The sequence below is a fragment of the Caenorhabditis elegans genome, chromosome III (genome assembly GCF_000002985.6).
Source record: "Caenorhabditis elegans chromosome III".
Lineage (NCBI taxonomy): Eukaryota > Metazoa > Nematoda > Chromadorea > Rhabditida > Rhabditidae > Caenorhabditis > Caenorhabditis elegans.
Window position 1 is genome coordinate 6,498,444 of NC_003281.10, and position 23,562 is coordinate 6,522,005.

Here is a 23,562-nt window from a genome sequence, read left to right on the forward strand (position 1 = left end):
CAATAACGTAGACACCATCAGCCACGCCTTCTTACACATCGTCTCATTTCTCATAGTCATTACCATATTATCATCAGGAGAGCGTCCGTATTGCCTTCTCCAGGGGAGACTCGAACATTTTCGTTTACAACTATTTTTAGACATTCATTCTTGTATTCTACAGTCTCTGTACCTTGTCATCTTGTGAATATTCTCTCATTATGCTTTCTCCTTCTTCGTCTACCGTCCCAGCCTTTGGTCTCCACAAACTCCCTCACTTGGTCTCGGATAAAGTGGTGAAGTCAATGGTCCCAATGGAACTGTGAGTTTATTTTAATTTTGTTTTTAAATTTGAAAAATTGTATTTTAATTCTTCACATTTTATATTATATTGCATAAACAAGAACTTTAAAAAATCCCCAATAGGGATTTTTTGAATTTGTTGAGTATTTTGGAACATAACTCTCAAAACTTATATAAATATAGATTCAAATTTACAAACATAACTGCACCTTTCTAATCATTTCGATACATTTTCTAAAATTATTTTCATTTTAAGATTTACCTACTCCATGGTAGCCGAAGAAACAAAGGCTCTCGTGAAACGGCTCTTCAAAAAAGTTTCATTTCAAGTGAGCATCTTTGTTCAAGAGCAAGACTATTCAGTGTCTTTTGGACAAATCGGAGGAGCTATATCCAATCTTGGATGTGAAGTTTTGAGCCAAGAAAGTGAGCAAGTTAATGGAACACAAATATGGAAAATGGACGAGAATACTGAAGTACAAATGGAACATTACTACGATGGTCAGATTTGTAGAAGCTATTGGAAGATGAAGAAGGAAACTGAAGCGATCTTAAAAGTTCTAGACTATCTCCGATCAGTGTTCAATGTGAAAGAAGTTTCAGTCAGCTTTTCTATTGATGAGAAATATGATGCTGTGGAGTTCTTGAAGTCGGTTAAAAATCGAGGAGTTCAACTCAAAAATGTGAATATTACTGGCTTTGAAGTAACGTTGGAAGCGGAGGCTTATAAAAATCTCCTTAATGAATGTACAGAAACATCTGAACTCAACGTTGCCCCTCACGTAAACTGGGGATTTGAGTATCCTGTTTCAAACTTTTCCAACTTTTGCCAAAAGTTTTTGACAATTGAGCATGCTCATTGGGTGACTGTTCATCATTTGAAATCTTTGAGAAACTGTGCGTCTGTAACTCTTAACAATTCAAAGTTGACAAATCAGAACTTGAATTGGTTTCTTCGAGAATGGATGGAAATGAGCGGAGCTTCGTTGCGAAACGTGGATTTGGAAGTTAAACAACTCGATTTACCACGGATTATTAATGGATTGAAATGGACAATAAAGGAAGGAATTATCTCGGGATTCGGAGGGTGAGTAATATTTTCAGTGTTTGCTAGGATGAAGAATTTAGTAGATCTAAAAATCGCATCTCTATATTCAAATTTAAAACTTAACTATACAACAAACTATTTCAGATTCCAAAAACTACCACCAGGAGATTGTTTTGAGATTCAACGAATTGACGGAGTCAAAGCGACAATTTCTCGAATCGGAGAACGTTTTCTGATGACCAGAGATTGATTATTAATAATAATAATAATTCCCAATGTGGTTTTCTAATAAATTGCCTAATTGTTCTAATAATATACTGAAATGAAAGTTTTTTTTTTCGAATAAATTGTTTTCTATCTATTTATTGCTATCGGAATCACAAAAAAAAAATTCTCTACACATTCTTTAACCTATTTTGAAAGATAAGCTGAAAGACACATTCTACATTGAAAAATAATCGTCAACCAATCAGCGATTTTTGCCACGCCCCGTGCTCGTTTCTCATTGGTCGCCGGGATATTCAATTGCGCGCGAACTTGAATTTCACCTAGGCAAATGAATATCGTTCTCGACATTTATTTAAAACTTCATTGTTGCGAAAATCGACCGTTGACCTATACTTTTCCGGTTTCATGATTTAATCAGCTAACCCATTTCCGATCTTTCAATTTTTTAATCCCCTCCGTTTAACTTCAGAACTACCTATAGGTCGCGTTTACTGATAAACCTAAAAAGCCTGATAAGCCTAATTCGAGACGAAAATTTGTCATTTGCCTGTGCAAATTGTTTTATCAAAGTGAGTTAGGCAAATACGGTTTGTCCATTTAGGCATGTCGTTTCTGAATATTAATCGCTTTCATATTTTGTGTTTTTTTTTATGGCAATTCGGACTTTTTTACGCTTGCCAGTTGATTTTTCCGGTTGGTGTTTAAAATAGTAGGCTAGTTTTAAAATAATTTTATTCCAGATTTTCTACAATTTTCATCCAGGGCTTTCATGCGAAGATCCAGGATTTAACTTTTCAAAGCCTAAATGCAAACTTTCAAAGTAAACCTCTTGCTTTTGCGTGTAAGATATCAATTATCATTTTATAGAGTGGAAATATGCACGGAGCTTACAGCAAATTGTTCCAAGTGGCACATTGAGCCAGCTCCTTTCCACTCAATGGTTCAGGATTTTAAAATGTTTTGTGGAACAAAAGCTTATGATTCTGCATGGATTGCAACAATTCAATTCATTGGAGCACTTGTTGGAGCATTGGTTTATGGTCATTTAGGAGACCATTTTGGTAGAAAACCAGTTTCGTTTGTTGGAATCTCGATTGGAATCATTTTCGGAGTTGCTTCCGGTAAGAAGTGATTTGTCACTAATCTGTAGTTATAAGCATGGGCTCCATGTTGTTTTTGTTGAATGAGAGAGCACATGCAGGCTTACACTAGATACACTATGCTTACACTAGAGAGAGTACATTGCTTCAATTTCTTGAATTTTTGACTTAGAAAATCTAAACTGTGTAATCACCAACCCTCTGATATTGAACCACCATAAATGCAATAGACGGCCACATAGGCGGTAATAGGCAGCCACTATAGGCAGGCAAGCAGGAGGTGGGAGCATCTTCAAACGACCGATAAAACTCCAGTTTTAATACACCAAAAGTAGAACAATATCTAAAATATAGTTTTTCGAATTTTAAAATTGAACAATCTATCCACGATGTAATTTCAACCTCCTTGCTCCAAGATCATAGTTAAATTGTGCTCCAAAATTTCAAAAAATATTCGATCAGGATGAGATTCGAACTCACGCGGGAAAATCCCAATGGATTAGCAGTCCATCGCCTTACACAGGTATACCGCGACATGCGAGCAACTGGTGAATAACGAACGAACAGCCGCTAACACGCGAATATCTGTTCAATTACTGACGAAAAACCGCAAACATGCGAAAAACTGATCAGTACCGGACGAATGATTTTTGCTTGATTTTGAGAAGAACCGCTTCCGGTGAAGATTGCGCGAAAGTAAGATAAGTGGTTGAAATGGGTGACAAAATATTTTCAGCAAACTTTTTCGAACCGGGACACACGAATTTTTGGTGAATATCCGGCCGCCAACCGACGAGCGTCGGATGAACCCAGTAGTAGCCTACGAAGAAGTTGGGAGGGAATAGATACTAACTAGTTCAACTGATGAATCCTCTCTTAGTGCAAGTTGAACAAGTCTGTTCGAGTCTTTTTTTTTGAAATTTCACTTTCACGATTTTTTTAAATTTCACAAGTATGGTACGATTTTAATATTCATAAGGGTACCCCCTTATGAAAAAAAAATTTTGGTATTTTTTGGTATGAAAATTTTTTTCCCAAAATTTTTGAAAATTTCTTGATTGTGTAGAAAATGTATATTTTAGTATTTTTCACAGTTTTTATGGCTCAATCACACTTCTGGGCAAAAAAATACAACAGTCAATTTCGCTTGTTCATAGAAAGTGAGTACTTCCAAAGTGTTCTAGCTCCGCAGGCAGCTAAAATATGAAAAACTTTTTAATTAGAAAGTTATTAGGAATGAAGTGATTGACAAATTACATAATGTATCTTTTTGCCATCTTGCATGGCTGAGCAGGTAGGAGCACCTAATTATGAGTCAAATATCACTAATTTTGACTGATGATATCTCCGTACTTTGCACAGAAAGCAATAAACTATTAAACATGAAACATGTTCCATAACAAACTAAACAAGTTTATAGTTGACAATTTTTTGATATCTTGCTTGCCCGATGTGGCACATGACTTCGAAAAACTGTCATAGTAGGTAGATCAGATAGAGGAATAGAGGTTTTTACAGTTTCTTAGTTTTCGAAAGCACCACATTTGGCAAGAAAGTACATAGATACAATTAGGGAAACATATTTTTACAATATCTGATGAATATTTGACAACTTTTGAAAAAAAGTTTTGGTTTTTCTTGAAAAAAAATCCATAGGGTCCCCCCTTATGAAAAATTTCTAAAATTTTTTCGAAATTTTTTTTTGAAAACTTTTTATAATTTGATCAGATGTTATAGAAAAATGTAAATTTGATTGTTTTTTTTTAGTTTCGATGTTCAGAGCACGATTTTAGACGAAAACCTTTGGTTCAGTAGAATCCCTAAGTTCAAAAAACCCATTTCCTTTGGATGCGTATATCTTTGTTGAAAAATTTTTTCTGACAAAGTGATCAACTACAAAGTTGTTCATCTTAATCTAAAGTACAACTTTGTAGTTGATGGTATTTTTTCAAAAAACTTGATGGCCGAGATATGAACAGAAAAAGACGAAGAAAATACAGGCATGAAAGTGCCGCAATTAACACAACTTTATCTCGACCATCAAATTTTTTGAAGAAATATCATCAACTACAAAGTTGTACTTCCAATTAAAATAAACAACTTCGTAGTTGATCACTTTGTCAGAAAAAATTTTTCAACAAAGATATACGCATCCAAAGGAAATGCGTTTTTTGAACTTAAGGGTTCCACTGAACCCAGGTTTTCGTCTGAAATCGTGCTCTGAACATTGAAATTAAAAAAAAAACAATCAAATTTACATTTTTCTATAACATCTGATCAAACTATAAAAAGTTTTCAAAAAAAAATTTTCGAAAAAATTTAGAAATTTTTCATAAGGATTTCCCTATGGATTTTTTTCAAGAAAATCCAAAAATGTTTTTTTTTTCAAAAGTTGTCAAATATTCATCAGATATTGTAAAAATATGTTTCCCTAATTGTATCTATGTACTTTCTTGCCAAATGTGGTGCTTTCGAAAACTAAGAAACTGTAAAAACCTCTATTCCTCTATCTGATCTACCTACTATGACAGTTTTTCGAAGTCATGTCCCACATCGGGCAAGCAAGATATCAAAAAATTGTCAACTATAAACTTGTTCAGTTTGTTATGGAACATGTTTCATGTTTAATAGTTTATTGCTTTCTGTGCAGAGTACGGAGATATCATCAGTCAAAATTAGTGATATTTGACTCATAATTAGGTGCTCCTACCTGCTCAGCCATGCAAGATGGCAAAAAGATGCATTATGTAATTCGTTGACCACTCTATTTCTAACAACTTTTTAGTTGACAAGTTTTTCATATTTCAGCTGCCTGCGGAGCTAGAGCATTTTGGAAGTACTGACTTTCTATGAACAAGCCAAATCGACTGTTGTATTTTTTTTGCCCAGGAGTATGATTGTGCTATGAAAACTGTGGAAAATACTAAAATATACATTTCCTACACAATCCAGCAGTATTACAATTTTTTGGGAAAAAAAAAATTTCCCAAAATTTTTTCATACAAATTTTTTCCTAAATTTTTTTCATATGGGGCCCTTATCAAAATTTTAAAATTAGTGGAAAATATTTTTAATTAAATTTTTATTGAACTCAATTTTTTTTCAATTATTTGTTGGTTTCAATCACAAATCACATTTACGACTCTAAGTGATTTTTTCTTTTCTACGACTTCAATATAAGAGCGAGAAAGCATTTCAAAAGAAGCTCCAAACGCAGAAGACAACGGCACTCCGAAATAACGGTTGCGCGCCCTCTTTACCGTAAATCCTCCTCATTTTCGAAATTATTTTTTCACAATTTCTTTTTCTTTCTCTTCGATTTTTCATAGTTTTCTTCACCAATTCTTTGATTTTTTGGCAAAAATAATTATTTTCCGTAAATATACTCGTGTTTCAGCATTTCCGACGTTGAGGCGTCGATTCATCCGCGGATCCGACACGGAATCCATCGCAACTGCTTTTGACACTGATGCCAAGTAAGTTGCTGCTATTTTGATATTCTGATTTTATTAACTCGATTTTCAGCCAAACGATCTGGATAATTCTTCTCGGTGCTCTTCCATCCGATTGCTCGCTTCCATGCTACAATTAAAGACCGGAAGTCGGAAATTTGTGCTCAATTTATCAATGTAATCATTAATTTTTTAACCCAAAGTTTTATCAACTCGAATTTTCAGAATTAGCAGCACACTCCCATCCAAACTCCAGAGACGTCTAAAGTTTATATGAAATCTCTCACCGGAGTTGCTGTTTGCCAAGCATCTCAAATTGTGGCTCGATTCGATTTTTCCGATGATGAAAATCCGCCAAACGCTCAACGCCGGCATTGAGCCTCAATTGGATGAACCGGAAAGCCCGCCGAGAATGAACGACGTTATTGATTGGAAAACTTGGAAAACGGTTGGTTTTGTTGATAAAATATTCGAAAAGTTCCTGGATTCTCGATAACCAACGATTATTTTTCAGAGAAAATCCAAGATCAGCTTGTCATAATCTCACTTTTAACCGTCATCGTCAAGTAGCCGCGACAGTTGCACCGAAATCGTCTCTAATTCATCACACTGGATCTGGAGATGGATGCAATCCCAATTTGTGAATCTCCGAATGCGACTCGCCGAGCAACAGTCAGATGGGACAGAATAATGTGATCGACGATGCTCCACCACCAACACGCTCACGTGGACTGTGATATTTCAACTGGACGATTATTCATCACGTAAGAAAAATAGTTGATACTTAATTAAAAGCCATTTTTTGTTTTCAGCGACTTCAACAATCACCGACTCCTGTCGCCTCGTCGCCTCGGAACGTGTCACCTACATCGACCAACCCGTCCCCATCCGAATAATTTTCTATTTTTTTTCAAATTTTATTTTATTTTTTTATAAAATAAAAATTTTTATGAACTATCAATTGTTATTAATGAACCGCAACTTTCAATATATGGCGAATAACGGGGTGGCAGCTAGCTGGGCATTCGGAGCGTCCTCATCATTTACCGGTCCGTTTTTCGCGAGTTCTTCATCGAACAGCGGCCCGCGCCTTCACCGAAGCCATGTACCGTTTTCGCGAAATAGCGGCCCGTCACCCGACGAATATTCACATGACGCGGTTTACCTGTGTTAACCACTCGGCCACCTGATCACGTTTAAAATGTTAACATGAATTCATGGGGTTTTGTTTGTATGTAACTCTCTGTTTCTCTGTGTCTAACTTTTGTTGTCAAACTTTCCCAGTACTGCTGTCATATGTAGAAGGGTTTTTCAGCCTTGCTTCTTCCTAGAAATGCCGAGGTCTAGAATATATCAAACTATGCGAGTAGCCACTCGAAGAATGTGTTTCAGGATTCGCACCATCATGGGAAGTGTTTGCCGTGTTGCTATTTATATGTGGTACATCAGTTGCATGTATCATGATTGTCTTCTATGCCTATATTCTGGAATTTATCGAACCTGAGCAAAGAGTCTTCTTGAGAACATTTTTCAATTGGGTTCGTTACAATAAACCAGATCTTGGAGTAATTATGGGCTTCCAGGGATATGCTCGCTTAGTGTTCACCTTAGTCTGCTTCATTTGCGGTTATTGGAGATCAGCAGCAATTGCCACGTCACTACTTGCTCTGCCAATACTCCCAGTGCTTCTGTGGCTTCCCGAATCTCCAAAATGGTAAGAAGAGATCACTGGCTATTCTATTTACATTTTCAGGTATGCCACCAAAAACCGATTCCAAGAAATGAAAGAAGCAGAAAAGAAAATTTCATGGCTCTCGGGAATTTCATATGTCGAACGAGAAGACAGACGAACCGAAAAAATTGAAGAAAAGGACACGAAAGTGTATACGATTCGAGATTTATTCAGTTCTTGGCCAATTGCGTACAGTACAATTGTTGTTGGATCCTTGTGGTTTTCGACAAGGTCCATACAATTTTCAGCTCTCGTTTGAGCAAAAGGGGTGCTGAAAATGAAAAATTGTTGTCCTTTCCTTTTTGATTCCTATCACTAAATGAAAATGTTTTCGACACATCCGTCATTTGCCGAGGCGTAAAAATGTGTAAGGCAAACGACATTAGCCCTGCTTCCTTGAATAAAAGGAATTGATACATCAATCCCACAAGTTATATGAAAACTTCATATATTTTCCAGTGTGTCCTCATTTGGAGCTGACTTGAATTCTGGAAATTTGGCGGGAAATTTCTATCTGAGTCAATTCGTTCAAGCAGCTGCAATTGCCCTATCTAAACTTGTAAGCCAACATTTTAATTTTTATCCTACTTCAACGATATTTCAATTTTCAGTCCATTTTCCTCCTCGATCTCTTCATTCCATCATTCAACCGCCAACGCCTTCACCAAGTTCCCCAAATAATAATGATTGCTTGTTACACTACAATCATGGCATTGATGATTTCTCCAGACTCAGACTGTTCTAGCCAAGGGTCTAGGAATTTAGCGAGTAAGTGATCATCAGTTTTCTTTAATTTAACTATATCTATGTGCTTCAGTCATTATAATCAATATCATCGGCACTTCATTCATTGAGCTCACATGGGATGCATGCTATCTTGTAGCTGCGGAGATATTTCCTACGAGGATTAGAACGATCGGTAACATTTTTTCGAGGGTGCAAGTAGTGGTAAAAAAGCCACTCTACCACTACTGGTGCAGTTTTTTTCATTTGAAAAAAGTTCTAAAACCTTAGCCTACTACTTTTTTTTAAAAACACATAGCAACTACTTCAAAATTTTCATAAATATTTCAAATATTTTTCCAGGCATTGGTACATGTTCTCTTCTTGCTCGAATCGGTGCTCTTCTTGCCCCACAAATGGCCTATCTTTCTGAAATTTATCCACCAATTCCTTACATAATCGTTTGCTCAATCGGCATTATTTCATTGTTGATTTCATGTTTCTTCCTACCAGATACAAAAGGAGTCGATCTCGGTGCTTTGGATCGTAATCCTTTGGAAGAGTCTGGAGATAACAAAGAAGAAGAAATTAGTGAAATTCAAATTGGGACAAATTAAAATTTAGCATAATATATTGACGGAGAACAATGTAGAATAGTTCAGGTGCTGAAACTGAAACTGATAGAAATAAACTTGAAATTTTGTGGTGTTTTTTTGAATATTATAAAATGCACATAAAGGTGCACGGATTTGCATAAATAGGTATCTAATTGCAAAAAAGAATTCCGTTTTAATAAGAATTGTACAGAATCTCCTGAATCTGTGCTCTTTTCATTTTCCCAAACATCTCCAATATGTACAGTTTTTCCCATTCTTTCGTGCTACAGTTTCCCCTTTTTTCTTTTTTCCTTTTTCCCTTTTTCCTTATTTCTCCTTTACCTTTAAAAGAGATGTTGTAGTAAAAGAGATACGTAGTAAAAGATCAAGTAGTAAAACAGTATTTGCCTTATAATTGTGACTCTTTTTCTTTGTTTTGAGAGCGTCTCAAATGTTTAATACATTTTTTTTACATGCCCGGAGAGTCCTATTTTAAAACGTGACAACTGAAACTTATTTTTTTCCAGAAGCTAACTTCTCGAAGAACTTCTCGATTCATCAAGTTGCAACTTACTCAATGGTGTCGATTAAAATGCACACAAATTTTGAGTGTTTCCAAACGATTCTAGGTCAATGTCAGTAGTTATAACCATATGTTAGCAAAAAAATGTAACTATCATTGTAAGAGTTCGCTTTGGGAAATTTTTCCAATTTTAGTTATTTGGTGAAAAGTTCACCCAGTATATTTTGGAAACCATATTCTTATACCGATCCTATGAAATTCACTTTCACGTGTATGTATTTTATAGTTTCCCGAACTTGTCCAAATGTTTTTTACCACCACTATTACCAAGATATTATGATCCTTTGTGTGAACTATGATAACCATCACGTTTTTATCACAATATTGCACGAATTCACATGAACCCTCACAAGTTTAAATGCCGATGTCGTCGACTGATCGCCACCGATCGAATTGTGTTACGCTCCGCCCGTTGAATAGGAAGATGTACAAAAGGGGGAAAAACACAGAGAAATTATATCATTGTAATCAAAATGTTTTCATTCTCTTCATCTATCATTTTCTATGTTTTTCTAATCCTAATTGTGAACTTAATTGGCGAGAGTCATGGTTTCACATTATATCGAGCACAGAAACCAAGTCATCATTCTGGATCCGATAGGTGAGATTTTCAATTTTAAAAAATTGAATAATCCCTTTTCAACTAAATTTCAAAAAAAAAAAAATGTTATTCTTCATACTGAAAATTCACAGAAATTTTGTTTCATGCTTGTAAATCGTTAAAAACCACCTGAATATTAATTTCAAAAAATAACGAAAAGAAAAGTCAGTGTGTTCTGAAATAAATTGGTCTCATCAAGAAACTCGTTTTTCCCGTAACTGTAATTCAAAAATTCCTATCACTTCTTGTTTGAATGCAAATAAGCAAAATGAAAACTGGTTGAAAAAAAAAGTTTTTTAAGCGTTCTAAAAGTCGAAACAGGTTTTATTATTCCATAAAATTTTCAAAGAATACATTTTGAAAGACCATATAGTTTGTATGAAAATCCAATTTCAGTCGAAACAAATCTGAAAATGTGGATCTCGACGAGACGGACGGTGACTCGTTCGATCGAATGAGAAGTGTGCTTGGAGGAATGAATCCATCTTTGGGATTGATGCATCGTATCAGATACCGCGAGAAATGACAGACGTCGAGGCTCGCGGAAAAATATTTACGACTTTCTGATCTCAAGACTTCGTGGTATCATGGGAAACATATTGATGCTATTGATTTTGTTAATAATGATAAGAGAAATGAAGAAAATTGATGATTGTTTTGAGTTTCAAATTGTTTATTTTCTCAGAAGACACATGAAAGATTCGTGATTTGTGATAAACTGATAATGTGATTAGCAAAATATGATAACAGTGACATGGCGAAGAAAGGGGGTGGTTACGGTAACAAAGTGGAACGAATTTATTTATACAAGGGTGTCTTGGGAATCTTTTTCACTTCTGTAAAAACTCAGAAGAACATTTTTCAAAAGTTCTACCTTGCTACCGTAACCAATCTATCAAAATATGAAATGTTACATAGTTTTTGGAGGAGAGTCTGTGTGAAATGTGAAAAACGAGTCAAACCCGATCAAAATTATAAATACAGCAAATGTGAATCCGCAGAAAATGGTCAGAAGAATCCTGTCGAGCACATTTGCAAGGAATTCCCATTCCAAAGAGCACCTGCAATAAGTATACAGTAACTCGAGCTTCTGGAGTGTAAACAATTAAACAGGTTGCTCAAATGGCATAATTAATTTTCAAATGCTTTGTTATTATTAAATAAAAATTGAGTTACAGTTTTTTTTAATTTCCGGATAAATACTAAATAAATTGAATAATCTCTATAAAAATATTTATTATTGAAAATTCTTGTTCTGTGTATTTCTTAACACATTTAAAATGACATGATTAATTTCCCACATCGTCCGCTGAATGACTACAAGCTACAGATTTTGTGACTTTTGCAAGTTTTTCTTGTGAAATAAGATCGTAGTTTTTGTGATTTGCTTCCACATATGTAAGTTATGGAAAAAATATTCAGAAACAAATAAAAATCTGGAAGATTTCGTTTCCACTCTATTCTGAAAATTTAAAAATGAACTAACCTTCTTTGCATTTTTTGCTTTTTGACACCTCTCGCCTGACTTGTGTCCATGCTCATTCGATATTGATTTTTACGAAGAGCTTTCATTTTTGCCTGGAAACAATCTTCTTTGATGACGTCACTTTGGAAACTCAATTTTCGAGAAAATGATTCGAGTTTTCTCATCTTCGAGACCAAGTAGTTAATACAATTTTCAAAGTGATGTCAACATAACTCAACAAGTTTTGAAATGAAACTCAGTGTTTTAGGAAGTGGATTTTTCTATTCACGGAACAAAAACTCTAAACTTAGTTTTCAAACAAAACTGACACATTTTCGGTATCTACACTTTCAACGGCAATCTATTTTTAAATCTTTAGCTTGGTATTTTTTGATTGACCTGAACTTTACACTATATTTCACACCAACAACTAAAAAATAAAAACGACCACGACTATGTGACGTGGCAAGAACAAAGTCGGTGTTATCAAAAAGGAACTGATAATAAATCATTATTAACATATCGAATAAAAAAACAATAATTTACGTGTTGTGTGTACTGTCTGGTTATCGTCGCCAGTCGAGCGGTATAACTGTACGTAGACTGAAGATCACACATCTGAGATGATATAGAACCAAAAAAATGTTGAGGATCGGCGCGAGTTGTGTGCTGAAATGAGAGGGAAAGGACACATATAGGCAACTAAACATTTGGGAGAAGATAAAGCAGATGACATGATACAACAAAGCGACATGTTGACTGGGGAGAAGGAAAAGGCAAAAGACTTACTGAAATAGGATCCATATGTTGCAAAAGAAGTGGGTCTAGATGTGTAGAGTGTCGCTGTTCGGATATCACTCCAAATTCTGTCCATAAATCGATTAAAGATGTTGGAGGACTGAAATAAGGTAAGATTAATTAACGAGTCTTCTAGAAATGAGTTCGAGACTTAGGTCTAATTATTGATTGCAAGCTAAAGTTTGAACACCACATAGTTAAAGTTAGTTGTCTAGCCATGCTTAGGTCTAAACAAATTCTCAAAGCATTCTCCTCCAATTCCCCAAAGTTCTACGCCCACCTTTATAATACCTATGTTGCTCCCATTATGAATTATTGCTCGGAAGTCTATGCTCCCTACCCAAACTCATTGCTTTCAGCAAAACTTGAACAACCTCTAAGGCACTTTACCAAGCGCGTTCTTCAAAGATGCAATACAAAATTCTCATCTTATGAAAATCGACTCAGTATAATGGAGCTCCACTCCACCAGACACAATAGAATTAAGGCTCAATTGAAACTACTGTATAGACTGTTAACAGGTACCTCTCATTTTTCTAACCTTAGACAATTTGTTACTTTCTCTAGTTCTAATAGGCACCCAATGATTTTAGTTAGGAAGGACAAATGCTCCACGCATTTCTTTGCTCTTATCATCCCAGTCTGGAACAATTTATTCAAAAATGTAACGGTTTTTATGTCCCCCTATCAGTTCTGTGAATTTATTGATCTCAACATCCCCCGGTTATAACTACACTTTTACCTCCATTCTCTTCTTTCTCCCCGTTTCACCTGTTCCCTATTATCTTTTTTTCTTTTTTTTTTGTAACTTTTACTCGAGTTGAACTCTTTTAGGGTTCGTCTCGTTTTATTTGGTTATTTCTCTTCTTTTTATTTGGTTATTTCTCTTGATTTTTGAAAAAGACATATTTCACTTGAAAACCTATATTGAAAAATATAGAAGGAAATTAAGAGAAAAAAATTCAGGACGAAAATTTGTCTGGAAATCGCAAAAACTTCTCTCACCTTAATATGAAAAATTCAACAACCGGATTATATATCAATTTTCGTATCCTGTCAGAAATCGGTTTGTTATAATGCTTTTGTCCATGAATTGCCAGAACTCCTGTTGCTAGAAATGTTCCAACAACAATCACCATAATTATTCCAATATAATACCAACCTGGAAACAAAACAAGAAGTTGGGGCTAACCAGAAAAAGTGCAGGACAACTTACTCATCAATGGAACATATGTGCTTGTAGAAGGCATTTGATTGCAAACCATTAACATCATAACTGACATTGTCAGAAGAGTATTGATACCAAGATATCTAAAAAATAAATATCGTATTTCCTCTATTAATCTTGCATGCAAGACTAATTTTCAATCAACCCGTAGGGTGCAAGACTAATAGAGACTGCAATACTAATTTTCGAAAGCCCAATAACTTTGGAAAAGTTACCAACTTTTGTTGAAAACTTAACCTTTTACCGCTTAAGTCATGAAAAATTCATTCTTTTCCAATATTTCAAAAGCTATTTAATCACTTTCAAGTTCAATGTATTCAAAAAATTACAAATCTGTTGAAGTTTCCTCTTCTGTATAGCTGGTCAGGCGAAACGAAGGGTGGAAGCCTATTAGAGACTGCAATACTAATAGAGGCTGTAAGACTATTTTTCGATTGACCTCTAGGGATACAAGACTAATAGGAGTGCAAGACTAATAGAGGAAATACGGTATTTATATACATCTCGATAAAAAAACAAAACTCACAATTTCTCATCCCTTTCACTTGATGACGACGTTGGTGTAAAGAATCCAGTTACTGCTACTATTGTAATAATGGAAGTAGGAACAACCAAATTAATCATATAGTACAATGGTTTTCTTCTAATTACTAAATGTGCATATAGCATCACCCATGGTGCCGTACAGCATTTGAATGTCTCTTCAACACGAACAAATTCAAATGAAATTACTTCCCATTCGTCATTTCTTGCCATGTTTCCAAGATTTACAGTTGAGCTCAGAGGCCAGTAGTCAATTGTTTGCTGCAAAAGTTTCATGGGTTTAAATGAGGTTTTGTCTGAAATTAATTTTTTTATTCAATTTCACTCCGTAAAAATATACTTTTTCTATCTTCTACTTTTTAAATCTACTTTAGAAGGGAATTAAAATTACGGATAATTAAAAATTTGATAGAATTGAGATATGGAAAATTTAAAAACAACCTTATCATGTGTCCAACTAGAAATGATAAATGTACAATTCTGCCTATCATATGGGAACCATCGCACATCCATTCGACATGACAATTTGTAAATTGCTGGAAACATGAGTTGAACCTTTGCGCCATCTTTTTTCTGATTCCAATGACCCGTTTCAAGTTGAGCATTCATCAAAGATTCTGTCTTCTTTTGCTCTAGTTCTTCACTAAAAAACTCTAAATTAAAGGATAAACATTCGAAATTAACGTACCTATTATAGAGATATGTGTCAGGTATCCAAATTTGATGATATGGAACTATTGTCCTATTGATCATACCATAATCGACTGGGTTCCAGTCTAAAAACTCATCATACCAGTGTTGGACCATCCAAACGTTGACTTCTATGCTTTGCATGTGTTCGTCCTAAAATTGTTTGGGATTTGAAAAAATCTGAACAACAATTTCAAACACCTTGACAATACTATATAGGTATCCAAACTAATTGAAACTCACCACATCAAGAATCTGATAGAGACTCATGCTTAAATTGACCCTAGTGGGCCTCGTGTAGTCTCTCTTTGGATGCACAGTTTTCTCGTAATAGTTTGGATCCAGCAGCTCCTCTACCAGCCTTCGTTGGTCGTTGATGAACTGCCCTGTAAAAATATCACAACAATTTTAAATAAAATGAATTCGCAGTCAGCAGGATTCGAACCTACGCGGGCAGAGCCCAATTGATTTCGAGTCAATCTCCTTAACCACTCGGACATGACTGCACGTTTTGGCAAATTCCGGTAGATTTTGATTTTTTAAAACAATTTATAATGGGGTTAATCAAGTAGTGTCGGAAAATTAAAAAGTGTAGAAAAATTACGTCACAACCTTATTCAAGTAGATAAAAACATGTATTTAAATACATTTGTGACGTCACAAATGTATTTAAATACATTTTGCTACATTACTTGAATAACCCCATAACAATAATAAATAATAAATATTTATATTCGAAACATGTACTTTTACATTAACTATTCACAGCAGTTTCAAGTGACTAAACGGACCAGACACTGAAAGTACTATTTTTGTTTGCAAAGTTTTCCCACAAACCTTCATTGAGCTTTTCCAAATATCGTTGCCTTTCTTCAATGAGCTCTTGCATAAACGTTGCGTTATACGCGGCAGTGGTGTTTTCTAAATTTCGAGTTTTACTCAAATATCTGTTTCGAGTAGTTTGCACTTACCTAATGATTTCTTCAATTGTGTCTGAAAATCATCGACATTCGTATTATTTCTAGTACTATGTTCACGATTCGAGTCGTACCATTCTCGATATGAAGACGTTGTAGCCGGTGATAATCTGAAACTATGACGATATAGAAATTCATTTGAACTTGATTAAGCTGTGAAAAACTGAAAAGAAGCCATGCTTACTGCACTTGCTTCCCATACTTCTCGTACACTCTGCTACCGGCTCCACAGGAGCAATATCGAATCAATAATATGAGGATTATGTTGGGAAGCATGCTGAAAATTGTTTTTAAAGCATTGAAACTGGTGACGAGGAAAGATGAGAAAACGTATTCAAATGGGGTTTAAACTATTGAATGGTTCAAATAAAAACAGATTTTGAGTTTGAAGAGGAAAAACTAACTGCAAAAATCAGATCAGTCAGTTATTCTTGGATATTTGTTGCGAGTATTTGACAGGACTGGTAACTTTTGCAAAGACACATTTTTAAATGAAAATTTAGGCGATTTTTTGTGAGAAGACGTCTTGGATTTTGTAACGGAAACAAAACTGTATTATATTTAATTTTTCATATGGAAGTTGAAACATTTTAAGACTTCCTCAATTTACAGCATACTTCCAAAGATTCCATGTTTTTTTTTTCAAAAAAACAGTTATCCTCAAGAAAATAAAAATATTTTAAAGCAATGGTTCTCGCAAAACGAGTCATGATCAGATTTCGAAGTTCTAAAATATGAGTAAAATGCAAAACAAAAACACACAAAAAAAACAAACAAGAACCTCCCTCGATTCCATTATTCATTTCTCGTGTTTTATGGAAGATGGTGTCAAAGATGAGAGAGTAACCTCTTTCAAAAAAAAAATGCCGAGACGAAACGGGCGGGAAATCAAAATCCCAGTGGACGGGAAATAGAAAAAAGTGAGACAAGGCGTGGAATGTTGACGAGTTGAAAAGGATGAGAATATGTATGATTGAATGTTTCATTGTTTCGGGTTAAAATATCATTCTCATGTATCTTGGAACACTCGTTTTTTTGTACAGTTCTCAATCTAATAATCTAAAATCTCTAAAAAAGGTGTTTCAATACAATTTATTTTTTGAAGTATAAAGTTAACACTCATAAGTCTTGTATAACTTGAAGAGCAGAATTTTTTTCTCATCATGGTTAATTTTTGAGCGTAAATTTTAATTGCTCATCGCTTGAACATTTCATTATTTTTCTATAGTAGTTGTTACCTCATTTCTCACATTTTAAATTAACTGAATTTTACGTTTATTTGCGATAGGAATGACAAAAAAAATTACAGTTTGCTCTTGAAAAGATTGAATTTTGAATAAAAATTTCAAAAAAAAAGTACCGTTTGATTTATTTTGATAAGTTTATTCTTTAAAGCTTAAAGTTAAATAAAGTTGACATTGACACGGACCAATTTTTCAAAATCGATAAAAACAACAAAACCAGAACCAAAACCAAGTTCATCTGGGGGAAATGCAAAACCAAACTAAGAAGACACTTTTTCACAAATAGGGTCTAAAGTTCTATGAAAAATTAGCATGACGAATCTTATATTGGCACCTCTTATTACCCATCATTCACCCACTCTCCTCACACCCCCAAATAGCCTATTTCATGTTCACTTTAATGTTCCAATTAATCAACTTTTGCAGGTGATAATTGCTTTTCTTGTTTGTACTTTATTCGTAACTTTTTGATTATTCTTCCTATGTATTGTGTATTTATTTTTTCTGTCTTTATACTATACTGCTTTTATTCCATCACGATTCCAATCGTAATAAATCAAATCAAATCAAATCAAATCAAAATAGACACTTCAGCAAATCAAGCTCCATATTTTAATTTGCATAATCTATTAAAAAATAATTATTTTGGGCTATATAAAGAAATCAGCTTGCTTTAAAACTTCCCACAGAAGATAGCATTTCTCATTCAAAAATGTTTTCAAAAATATGGTTGTTGTCCCAAACACTCCTGTGTGGTCAAATGTTTGTCAGGGTCTAAACAGATTGAAAATAGGCATAAGTCTTGGCTATACGTTCAAGTTGAGAATATGCATTCTCATTTCTCCGTTCTTTTTCAGACATGAAATTATCATGATACATTCATAAACGGAAGTATACTCATTAAATCGTCAGTTTCAGAATGTTATTGAGAAGGATAAGGAATAGAGGTAAAAGAAGATGAAGAACAAACATAGAGAAGATGACTTTTGTCTGGCAATTTTAACCCTCCAACAATTGCCAATTCCATTGCCATTTTAGAATATTGAAAAGAGCACATTGTTGTGGAAGAGCACAACAGCTTCTCTTTTCATTTTTATTATTAGGACCACAAGAAAAAACAATAAATAAAAAAGAGAGGAAGTAAGACGGGGTAACAAAAAATAAAGAGAGGATGAAATACAATTTGCTGAGCAGATGTTATTTTTTTGAAATGGGCACTAAAATTTCAGAATTACACATTTTCAGAGAGGACTCTTAAATTCCAAATCAAATGTCAACATTTTTTGAAACTACTCGGCATTTAGAGGCAAAGAGGCAACTTTCTGCCATCATCGTGGTAACTTTCTAGGCTGACATAAGGTAGGTGTGTGAACTTATGAAGTAGGTTTAAATTTTGTTTTATCTACAAAAAATACACCACAGTTCTCATCAAGCTCACAGAAAAAACTAAGAAAAAGTGATGTAATAGTTCTACCAAAAACGTGTCCGTGGGTGGATCTGAAAATAAAAAGCTCTTTCTTTTCCTTTCTTTGCGTATCCATTTAGATACGCATCACGATTGGTGAGAGTAAAATTGGGAGAAAAAGTCGAGTTCAATTAGCCGAATTGGTTTTTTTTGCTCGTTCAACCTACCCCCATCGAGACTCGTTTTTCCTACTGCTTCTGCGCTCGGGGTGCTTTTTCCAAAATGACTGAATGACAATGTGTTTTGACGTTGAACAGTGTGGGGAGTGAAAAATGGAATTAGACGGGACACTTTCATTGATATTTTTTAATTTTTATTCTAACTGAAATGTTGAGCTTTTTGAGAGACTCATAATGAGAAGTAGTAATTAAATTTTAAAAACTTGTTTTTTCTTTCTGAAAATATATAATTTTGAACAACAAATGTTTTCATTTTATTTTCGTGATAAATACATTTAATTATTGAATTAAATAAATTACTAAAATTTTTTTGGCAACCTTATGGAAGTCGGCTCTGAATTGTTTGCTAGTTTCCGCACAGTGCCGTATCTAAATCGCGGTGTAAAGTATACATTTTTGTTTTCTATACAAATTATGTCAAATGGCTCAACAAGAATTAGCTTAAATTTCCAAAGTCACTGAATAATCTAAGAACAGACGAAATGCAGAAAACAATATATTCATTGTAAATGCACAACTTTTCCAGAAAACTGAGATTTGTTAGGGTTGAAAATAAAACAAACATCACACTAACCGAATACTAAAAACTCTAAAGTTCAACATTTTACAAAATTCTGAATTTGATGGCACCTCTTTTTATTCCATCACCAAAGAATAAAGAGCACTCATGCTCAAACAGAGGGTGAAAATGAAGAGGGAAAAGAAAGAAAAGAAGTACTCCGAAAAACCTAAAACAATTTGGAAAAGGTGAACAATGGCATGAGATCATCAGAGCGTGAAACCGCCACTACACACTACTCTCCGCCCTTTCTAAAATAGAAAAAAAAACAAAATATTGATAAAATAGAGAATTATTATTCAAGGAATGATCATTCTATTTGGAAATCCTTAAAAGCTAGAAAAACTCCATAAGAAAATTGTATTTGAATAATCTTATACACTTGTCTTTCATGACACAGTTTTTGCTAACGATGACGGAAGCATTAAAGGTAAAGACTTGCACAGAACTCGTTGCCGCATTCTTCAAGTTTTACAAATTGCCCAATTGTGTATTTGGATAATATGAAAACACCTATTGATCGACGAACCTATTTTTATTAATACCGCGCATTTAAAATATGATGCGAATTCGCTTTAATAAAAGATTATTTAATTCATTTTAACTTAATTCAAAGGGCACAATTTTGCTAATGCCCAAAAGTTCCTCATCAATAAGAAAACTATGAGAGGAACTTTTGAGGGTAGAAAATAGGCGGGAAATTGAAATGGAGGGAAAGTGCGAGAAGCTATAACATCAGAACAATTTAAATGGAAGAAACGGAAATTGAAGCATTTGTGAAAAGTAAACTTTATTGAGCTCTTTGGGAACCAAATTCTGTTGCATTATTTTGTGTGCTGGTCTGCTTGCGAACTTGCTCTAATGATAATTCCAGTTTTCAGCTTCTTCATAGATAAACAGATGCAAAATAACACCCTATGAAATACCCAAATTATCATTGGAGCAATGCTGCATCACAAGATTGTTTACAATTTAAACGCCTTGAACATGTTGATAAGTGAATGCCGTCGTTGCGAAAAGTCGTACTCGTTTTGATGTGCTGAACCAGCCATTATTAGAGCAGATCTGAAACATCAGATTAATATTAAAAATGTAAGAAGAAACTATGTCACTCTTAAATGAAGACCGTACGTTTTTTCAACAAATGAATGCCTCTTCATCTTACCTATGTACAAGCTCTCTGAGCCGCGCCGCTTCTCTTTCTCGATTCAGCTTTCGCATCATAATCACATGCGAGAAATATGTGTACAGTATAAACCCGATTACAGACCCAAGTATTGAAAATGACATTAGTTGAGAGGATTTTGATTGGCTGAAGTTTTTTTTTGACTAGGTTGAACAAGGTGCATATTCAACTCACCGATAAGTATACCTATCTTTATCAGTGAAAGTTTTTCCATAATCTGGATGATGTTGTGATTCATGACTCCAAATGATCATTCGACCTTCATGAGCATCTCGCCAATCATTTTCTTTCAAGGTTATAAATGTTGATGGGTCGATTAGTTTTTGCTGCAACTTGGAACTTTTATATCATGAAAACTGTTTTTTCTAGCTCAGAAATCTTCTGAACGTTTCTTAAAAATGATTTTTCAGTATCATTTTGTTTTGATCTTAATTAAAACAATCTCACATCTTTTTGTGAGACATTTGTTTATTGTAGACATTTCAGCAAAAAAAGAAACAACTTTTTAGAATTTTAAAGTTTTGAATTTTCAAAAAAAAAGGTTGTCAAGTTTTTCATGAACATCAAGATGTTTTTTCTTCGTTTAAATTTTGTTTTCTAACTTTAAATTATTTTTTCTAAGTTTATTGTTTTCTAAGTTTAAATTATTTAGAATGCAATAGTATGAGTTCACTTACTTTTGGCTTCTCCTTCTCTAGTGTAACATTATTCTCTTTTTCAGGTCCTCCAACCACATCAAAAGATTCATAATTATCAGTAATATTCAAAATTTCAAAAAGTTTATCCAAATTCGTTTTCTCTTTCTGTTGAATTTCAGTAATTGGTCGACTTGTCACAAAAACTAGTAGAAATGAAATTATTCCAACGTTGAAAAGAAACGAAGAACTGCCGACAATCACCAACATACACAATCATATGCTGTTTTTCCTGCAAAAATAGATAACTTTTCGAACATATATAAAATCGCATTGATGACTTTTTCTTCGGAGTAAAAGATGTTTCAAGAATCAAGAGTCAAGGCAAACTTCCTAATTCAGGCCAACGAAAATATTGTTTTAAATAGGCACACGATATTTTTGAAAATACAATCTGAGAGCCGATGTAACCGAAGTAACCGAAGAAGTAACCGAAGTAACGACCGATGTAAGCGATTCATCAGAATCCAAACTTTTAGAATTTTTTGGAAAATTTTAAGGAAAAGGTGATCTTAAAAACGTTGGCTCAGAAGTCAGTGTAGTTTTAAAAGTACTCACAGTGAACTTTGCCAAAACAATCAAAAATTCATGAAAATTCGAAGAAATGTTGATTCAAACATAAAAAACTCTGTTCGTTTCTTCTAAAGATATAAATCGAATCATTTTTTCAAACAAAATTCTAGTTACATTTTTTTAATCCTTGAATGCCAAACCCATGCTATTTATTATAATATTAATTTGCAAAAAAATATTTAAAATCTGTCACTACAAATCTAGCTGACCGTTGTTTTAAGAAAAGTATCTAAATGTAAAAATTGGTCCCCCGATGTCTGAGTGTGTCTGCTTCTCAGGAAACAATTATGATACAAAGTGACTCAAGCGATGTGAAGCCAAAAAAGAAATAAGAGAAAGTCAATGATGATGTAACAGAGAAGAGGTTGCCAATGACGATCAAATATTTTGCTCAGATGTGGACTCATAAATCACAACACGGGCTCAGCTGAAGCGTTATGGCAATCACCTATATTTTTTTAGTTGCAAGTGTTTGTATAGTTTTAGTGAGCAATAAAAAAACACAATAATGTCACTGAGTAACCAGGCTAATTATTTGAAAACTTATAAACTTTAAGCGTTTTAAAAATATGGTAAAAATGTATAAAGCTTCACGGAAGTTTATCAAAGATGCCATATTTGAAATTTGGTATTCACCAATCAAAGAGTTATTCCACTATTTTTTACAAGGCTGATTCACTTACTACAGCAAAAAACTAACTACTCTGAACTCACAGTCAAAAAAATGTTTTTCCAGCTGGCATTTCAATCAAGATATCATATAACGTTAGGAGATGAAGATCCAAATTCAATTTTCTAAGGGTGGCAAGCGCCTTTCCCAATACAGAAAAATTGTTTAAGATTTCCGCAAAAAAATCTTCTGAGAAGCTGTTTGGAAATTAATTTTTCAAATACAAAAATTGTGAATATTTGATTTTGGCAAGACTACCTTGCCGATTAGCTTCTTTTGGAAAATTGATTAATTTAAAAGATGCCTACCACTTGTGGGTTTCTTGTCTTGTAGTACTTGGGCATATTAGTTATAGGTGTATATATACGAATTTTCAAAAATCAGGAATGAAAATGAGTTGGAAAGCCAAGACAAATAGGGAACAAGAGAGAAGCCTTATCAACTTCTGTCACATGCCAGTTTCAAGTGTTTTTTCAGAGATTAATCAAAACGGGACACAGTAAAACATCATGAAGGGTTTCAAATATGAGATTTGCAAAATGAAAAAAAAAATGTCGTGGTAGACATCAAAGTTTTAGAAAAAAACTGACAATAAAAATTGTAAAAAAAATGAGTTTACAAGAAAAAACCAAAGAAAATTCCATTGAACGTTTTGAGATACAACTTTAAAAATGGATGATAGAATTATTTTTTCATAAAAATGTTTTCTCTTTAGCATAACCCAGTCACTTTTTACTACATTTATTTTTAAAAAACCCATATGATCTCTGATGATTCCCAAATTGGAGGTTGAAAAGCGTCATAAAGCTTTAAAAATTGAAAAAAAAACGGGAATTGCTCTCATGTTGCTCATAAAAATTGAATGGGTGGAATATATTTTTTATAATTTTCGCTAGTGTAGTGAACGAGCAATAATTAATTTTTACTAGAATACTTTACTAGAAT

At 34.0% G+C, this 23,562-nt stretch overlaps 5 protein-coding genes, 5 non-coding genes and 1 pseudogene across 11 annotated transcripts; 7 read left to right on the top strand and 4 right to left on the bottom strand.

The window, feature by feature from the left end:
• The first annotated feature begins 32 nt into the window (after window positions 1-32).
• Window positions 33-1,667, top strand: sdz-15 (Skn-1 dependent zygotic transcript 15 protein). Its single transcript, NM_066031.3, has 3 exons — window positions 33-301; window positions 539-1,369; window positions 1,475-1,667. Exons 1-3 carry the CDS (start codon window positions 201-203, stop codon window positions 1,578-1,580), a joined length of 1,038 nt encoding a protein of 345 aa, NP_498432.1. The 5' UTR covers window positions 33-200; the 3' UTR covers window positions 1,581-1,667.
• A 403-nt stretch (window positions 1,668-2,070) lies between these two features.
• F23F12.3 (SLC22 family MFS transporter) lies at window positions 2,071-9,629 on the top strand. Its single transcript, NM_066032.4, has 10 exons — window positions 2,071-2,251; window positions 2,299-2,378; window positions 2,426-2,679; window positions 7,503-7,648; window positions 7,694-7,824; window positions 7,864-8,073; window positions 8,302-8,401; window positions 8,454-8,610; window positions 8,660-8,761; window positions 8,929-9,629. Exons 1-10 carry the CDS (start codon window positions 2,162-2,164, stop codon window positions 9,180-9,182), a joined length of 1,524 nt encoding a protein of 507 aa, NP_498433.3. The 5' UTR covers window positions 2,071-2,161; the 3' UTR covers window positions 9,183-9,629.
• F23F12.16 lies at window positions 3,104-3,176 on the top strand. Its single transcript, NR_052377.1, has one exon. It is a non-coding gene; the product is annotated as an Unclassified non-coding RNA F23F12.16 (non-coding RNA).
• Window positions 3,104-3,176, bottom strand: F23F12.15. The gene has a single exon (NR_052378.1). It is a non-coding gene; the product is annotated as an Unclassified non-coding RNA F23F12.15 (non-coding RNA).
• F23F12.17 lies at window positions 6,128-7,069 on the top strand (annotated as a pseudogene). Its single transcript has 5 exons — window positions 6,128-6,134; window positions 6,184-6,287; window positions 6,336-6,558; window positions 6,625-6,874; window positions 6,923-7,069. Coding segments are annotated over exons 1-5 (731 nt in total).
• A 59-nt stretch (window positions 9,630-9,688) lies between the features above and the next one.
• On the top strand, window positions 9,689-11,056 carry F23F12.12 (Neuropeptide-Like Protein). The gene is made up of 2 exons (NM_066035.6): window positions 9,689-10,345; window positions 10,742-11,056. Exons 1-2 carry the CDS (start codon window positions 10,218-10,220, stop codon window positions 10,869-10,871), a joined length of 258 nt encoding a protein of 85 aa, NP_498436.1. The 5' UTR covers window positions 9,689-10,217; the 3' UTR covers window positions 10,872-11,056.
• On the bottom strand, window positions 11,002-16,330 carry acr-5 (Acetylcholine receptor subunit alpha-type acr-5). Its single transcript, NM_001379767.1, has 13 exons — window positions 16,231-16,330; window positions 16,041-16,156; window positions 15,907-15,990; window positions 15,313-15,455; window positions 15,068-15,222; window positions 14,821-15,022; window positions 14,363-14,640; window positions 13,825-13,919; window positions 13,614-13,770; window positions 12,600-12,708; window positions 12,357-12,479; window positions 11,832-11,923; window positions 11,002-11,406 (listed from the first exon to the last, which is right to left on the bottom strand). Exons 1-13 carry the CDS (start codon window positions 16,320-16,322, stop codon window positions 11,256-11,258), a joined length of 1,797 nt encoding a protein of 598 aa, NP_001367477.1. The 5' UTR covers window positions 16,323-16,330; the 3' UTR covers window positions 11,002-11,255.
• Window positions 15,480-15,583, top strand: K03F8.3. Its single transcript, NR_052379.1, has one exon. It is a non-coding gene; the product is annotated as an Unclassified non-coding RNA K03F8.3 (non-coding RNA).
• On the bottom strand, window positions 15,494-15,575 carry K03F8.t1. The gene has a single exon. It is a non-coding gene; the product is annotated as a tRNA-Ser (tRNA).
• Window positions 16,331-19,661: 3,331 nt separating the features above from the next.
• K03F8.4 lies at window positions 19,662-19,715 on the top strand. Its single transcript, NR_052380.1, has one exon. It is a non-coding gene; the product is annotated as an Unclassified non-coding RNA K03F8.4 (non-coding RNA).
• A 558-nt stretch (window positions 19,716-20,273) lies between these two features.
• C09E7.10 (uncharacterized protein) lies at window positions 20,274-21,606 on the bottom strand. The gene is made up of 4 exons (NM_001025998.5): window positions 21,357-21,606; window positions 20,854-21,005; window positions 20,659-20,805; window positions 20,274-20,558 (listed from the first exon to the last, which is right to left on the bottom strand). The coding sequence occupies exons 1-4, from the start codon at window positions 21,582-21,584 to the stop codon at window positions 20,459-20,461; spliced, it is 627 nt and encodes a 208-aa protein (NP_001021169.1). The 5' UTR covers window positions 21,585-21,606; the 3' UTR covers window positions 20,274-20,458.
• Between the last annotated feature and the right edge of the window lie 1,956 nt (window positions 21,607-23,562).

Coding starts and splice junctions, on each gene's coding strand:
- sdz-15 (NM_066031.3), top strand. CDS start 201: ATGCTTTCTCCTTCTTCGTCTACCGTCCCAGCCTTTGGTCTCCACAAA. Junction 302..538: donor TCAATGGTCCCAATGGAACT/GTGAGTTTATTT, acceptor TTTCATTTTAAG/ATTTACCTACTCCATGGTAG. Junction 1,370..1,474: donor ATTATCTCGGGATTCGGAGG/GTGAGTAATATT, acceptor AAACTATTTCAG/ATTCCAAAAACTACCACCAG.
- C09E7.10 (NM_001025998.5), bottom strand. CDS start 21,584: ATGTTGGTGATTGTCGGCAGTTCTTCGTTTCTTTTCAACGTTGGAATA. Junction 20,806..20,853: donor AAAGATAGGTATACTTATCG/GTGAGTTGAATA, acceptor AAAAAACTTCAG/CCAATCAAAATCCTCTCAAC. Junction 20,559..20,658: donor CTCAGAGAGCTTGTACATAG/GTAAGATGAAGA, acceptor CTGATGTTTCAG/ATCTGCTCTAATAATGGCTG.
- F23F12.12 (NM_066035.6), top strand. CDS start 10,218: ATGTTTTCATTCTCTTCATCTATCATTTTCTATGTTTTTCTAATCCTA. Junction 10,346..10,741: donor CATCATTCTGGATCCGATAG/GTGAGATTTTCA, acceptor ATCCAATTTCAG/TCGAAACAAATCTGAAAATG.
- F23F12.3 (NM_066032.4), top strand. CDS start 2,162: ATGTCGTTTCTGAATATTAATCGCTTTCATATTTTGTGTTTTTTTTTA. Junction 7,649..7,693: donor TGAGAACATTTTTCAATTGG/GTTCGTTACAAT, acceptor ATGGGCTTCCAG/GGATATGCTCGCTTAGTGTT. Junction 8,611..8,659: donor AGGGTCTAGGAATTTAGCGA/GTAAGTGATCAT, acceptor TATGTGCTTCAG/TCATTATAATCAATATCATC.
- acr-5 (NM_001379767.1), bottom strand. CDS start 16,322: ATGCTTCCCAACATAATCCTCATATTATTGATTCGATATTGCTCCTGT. Junction 15,991..16,040: donor ACAATTGAAGAAATCATTAG/GTAAGTGCAAAC, acceptor CTCGAAATTTAG/AAAACACCACTGCCGCGTAT. Junction 13,771..13,824: donor CACATATGTTCCATTGATGA/GTAAGTTGTCCT, acceptor TTTTGTTTCCAG/GTTGGTATTATATTGGAATA.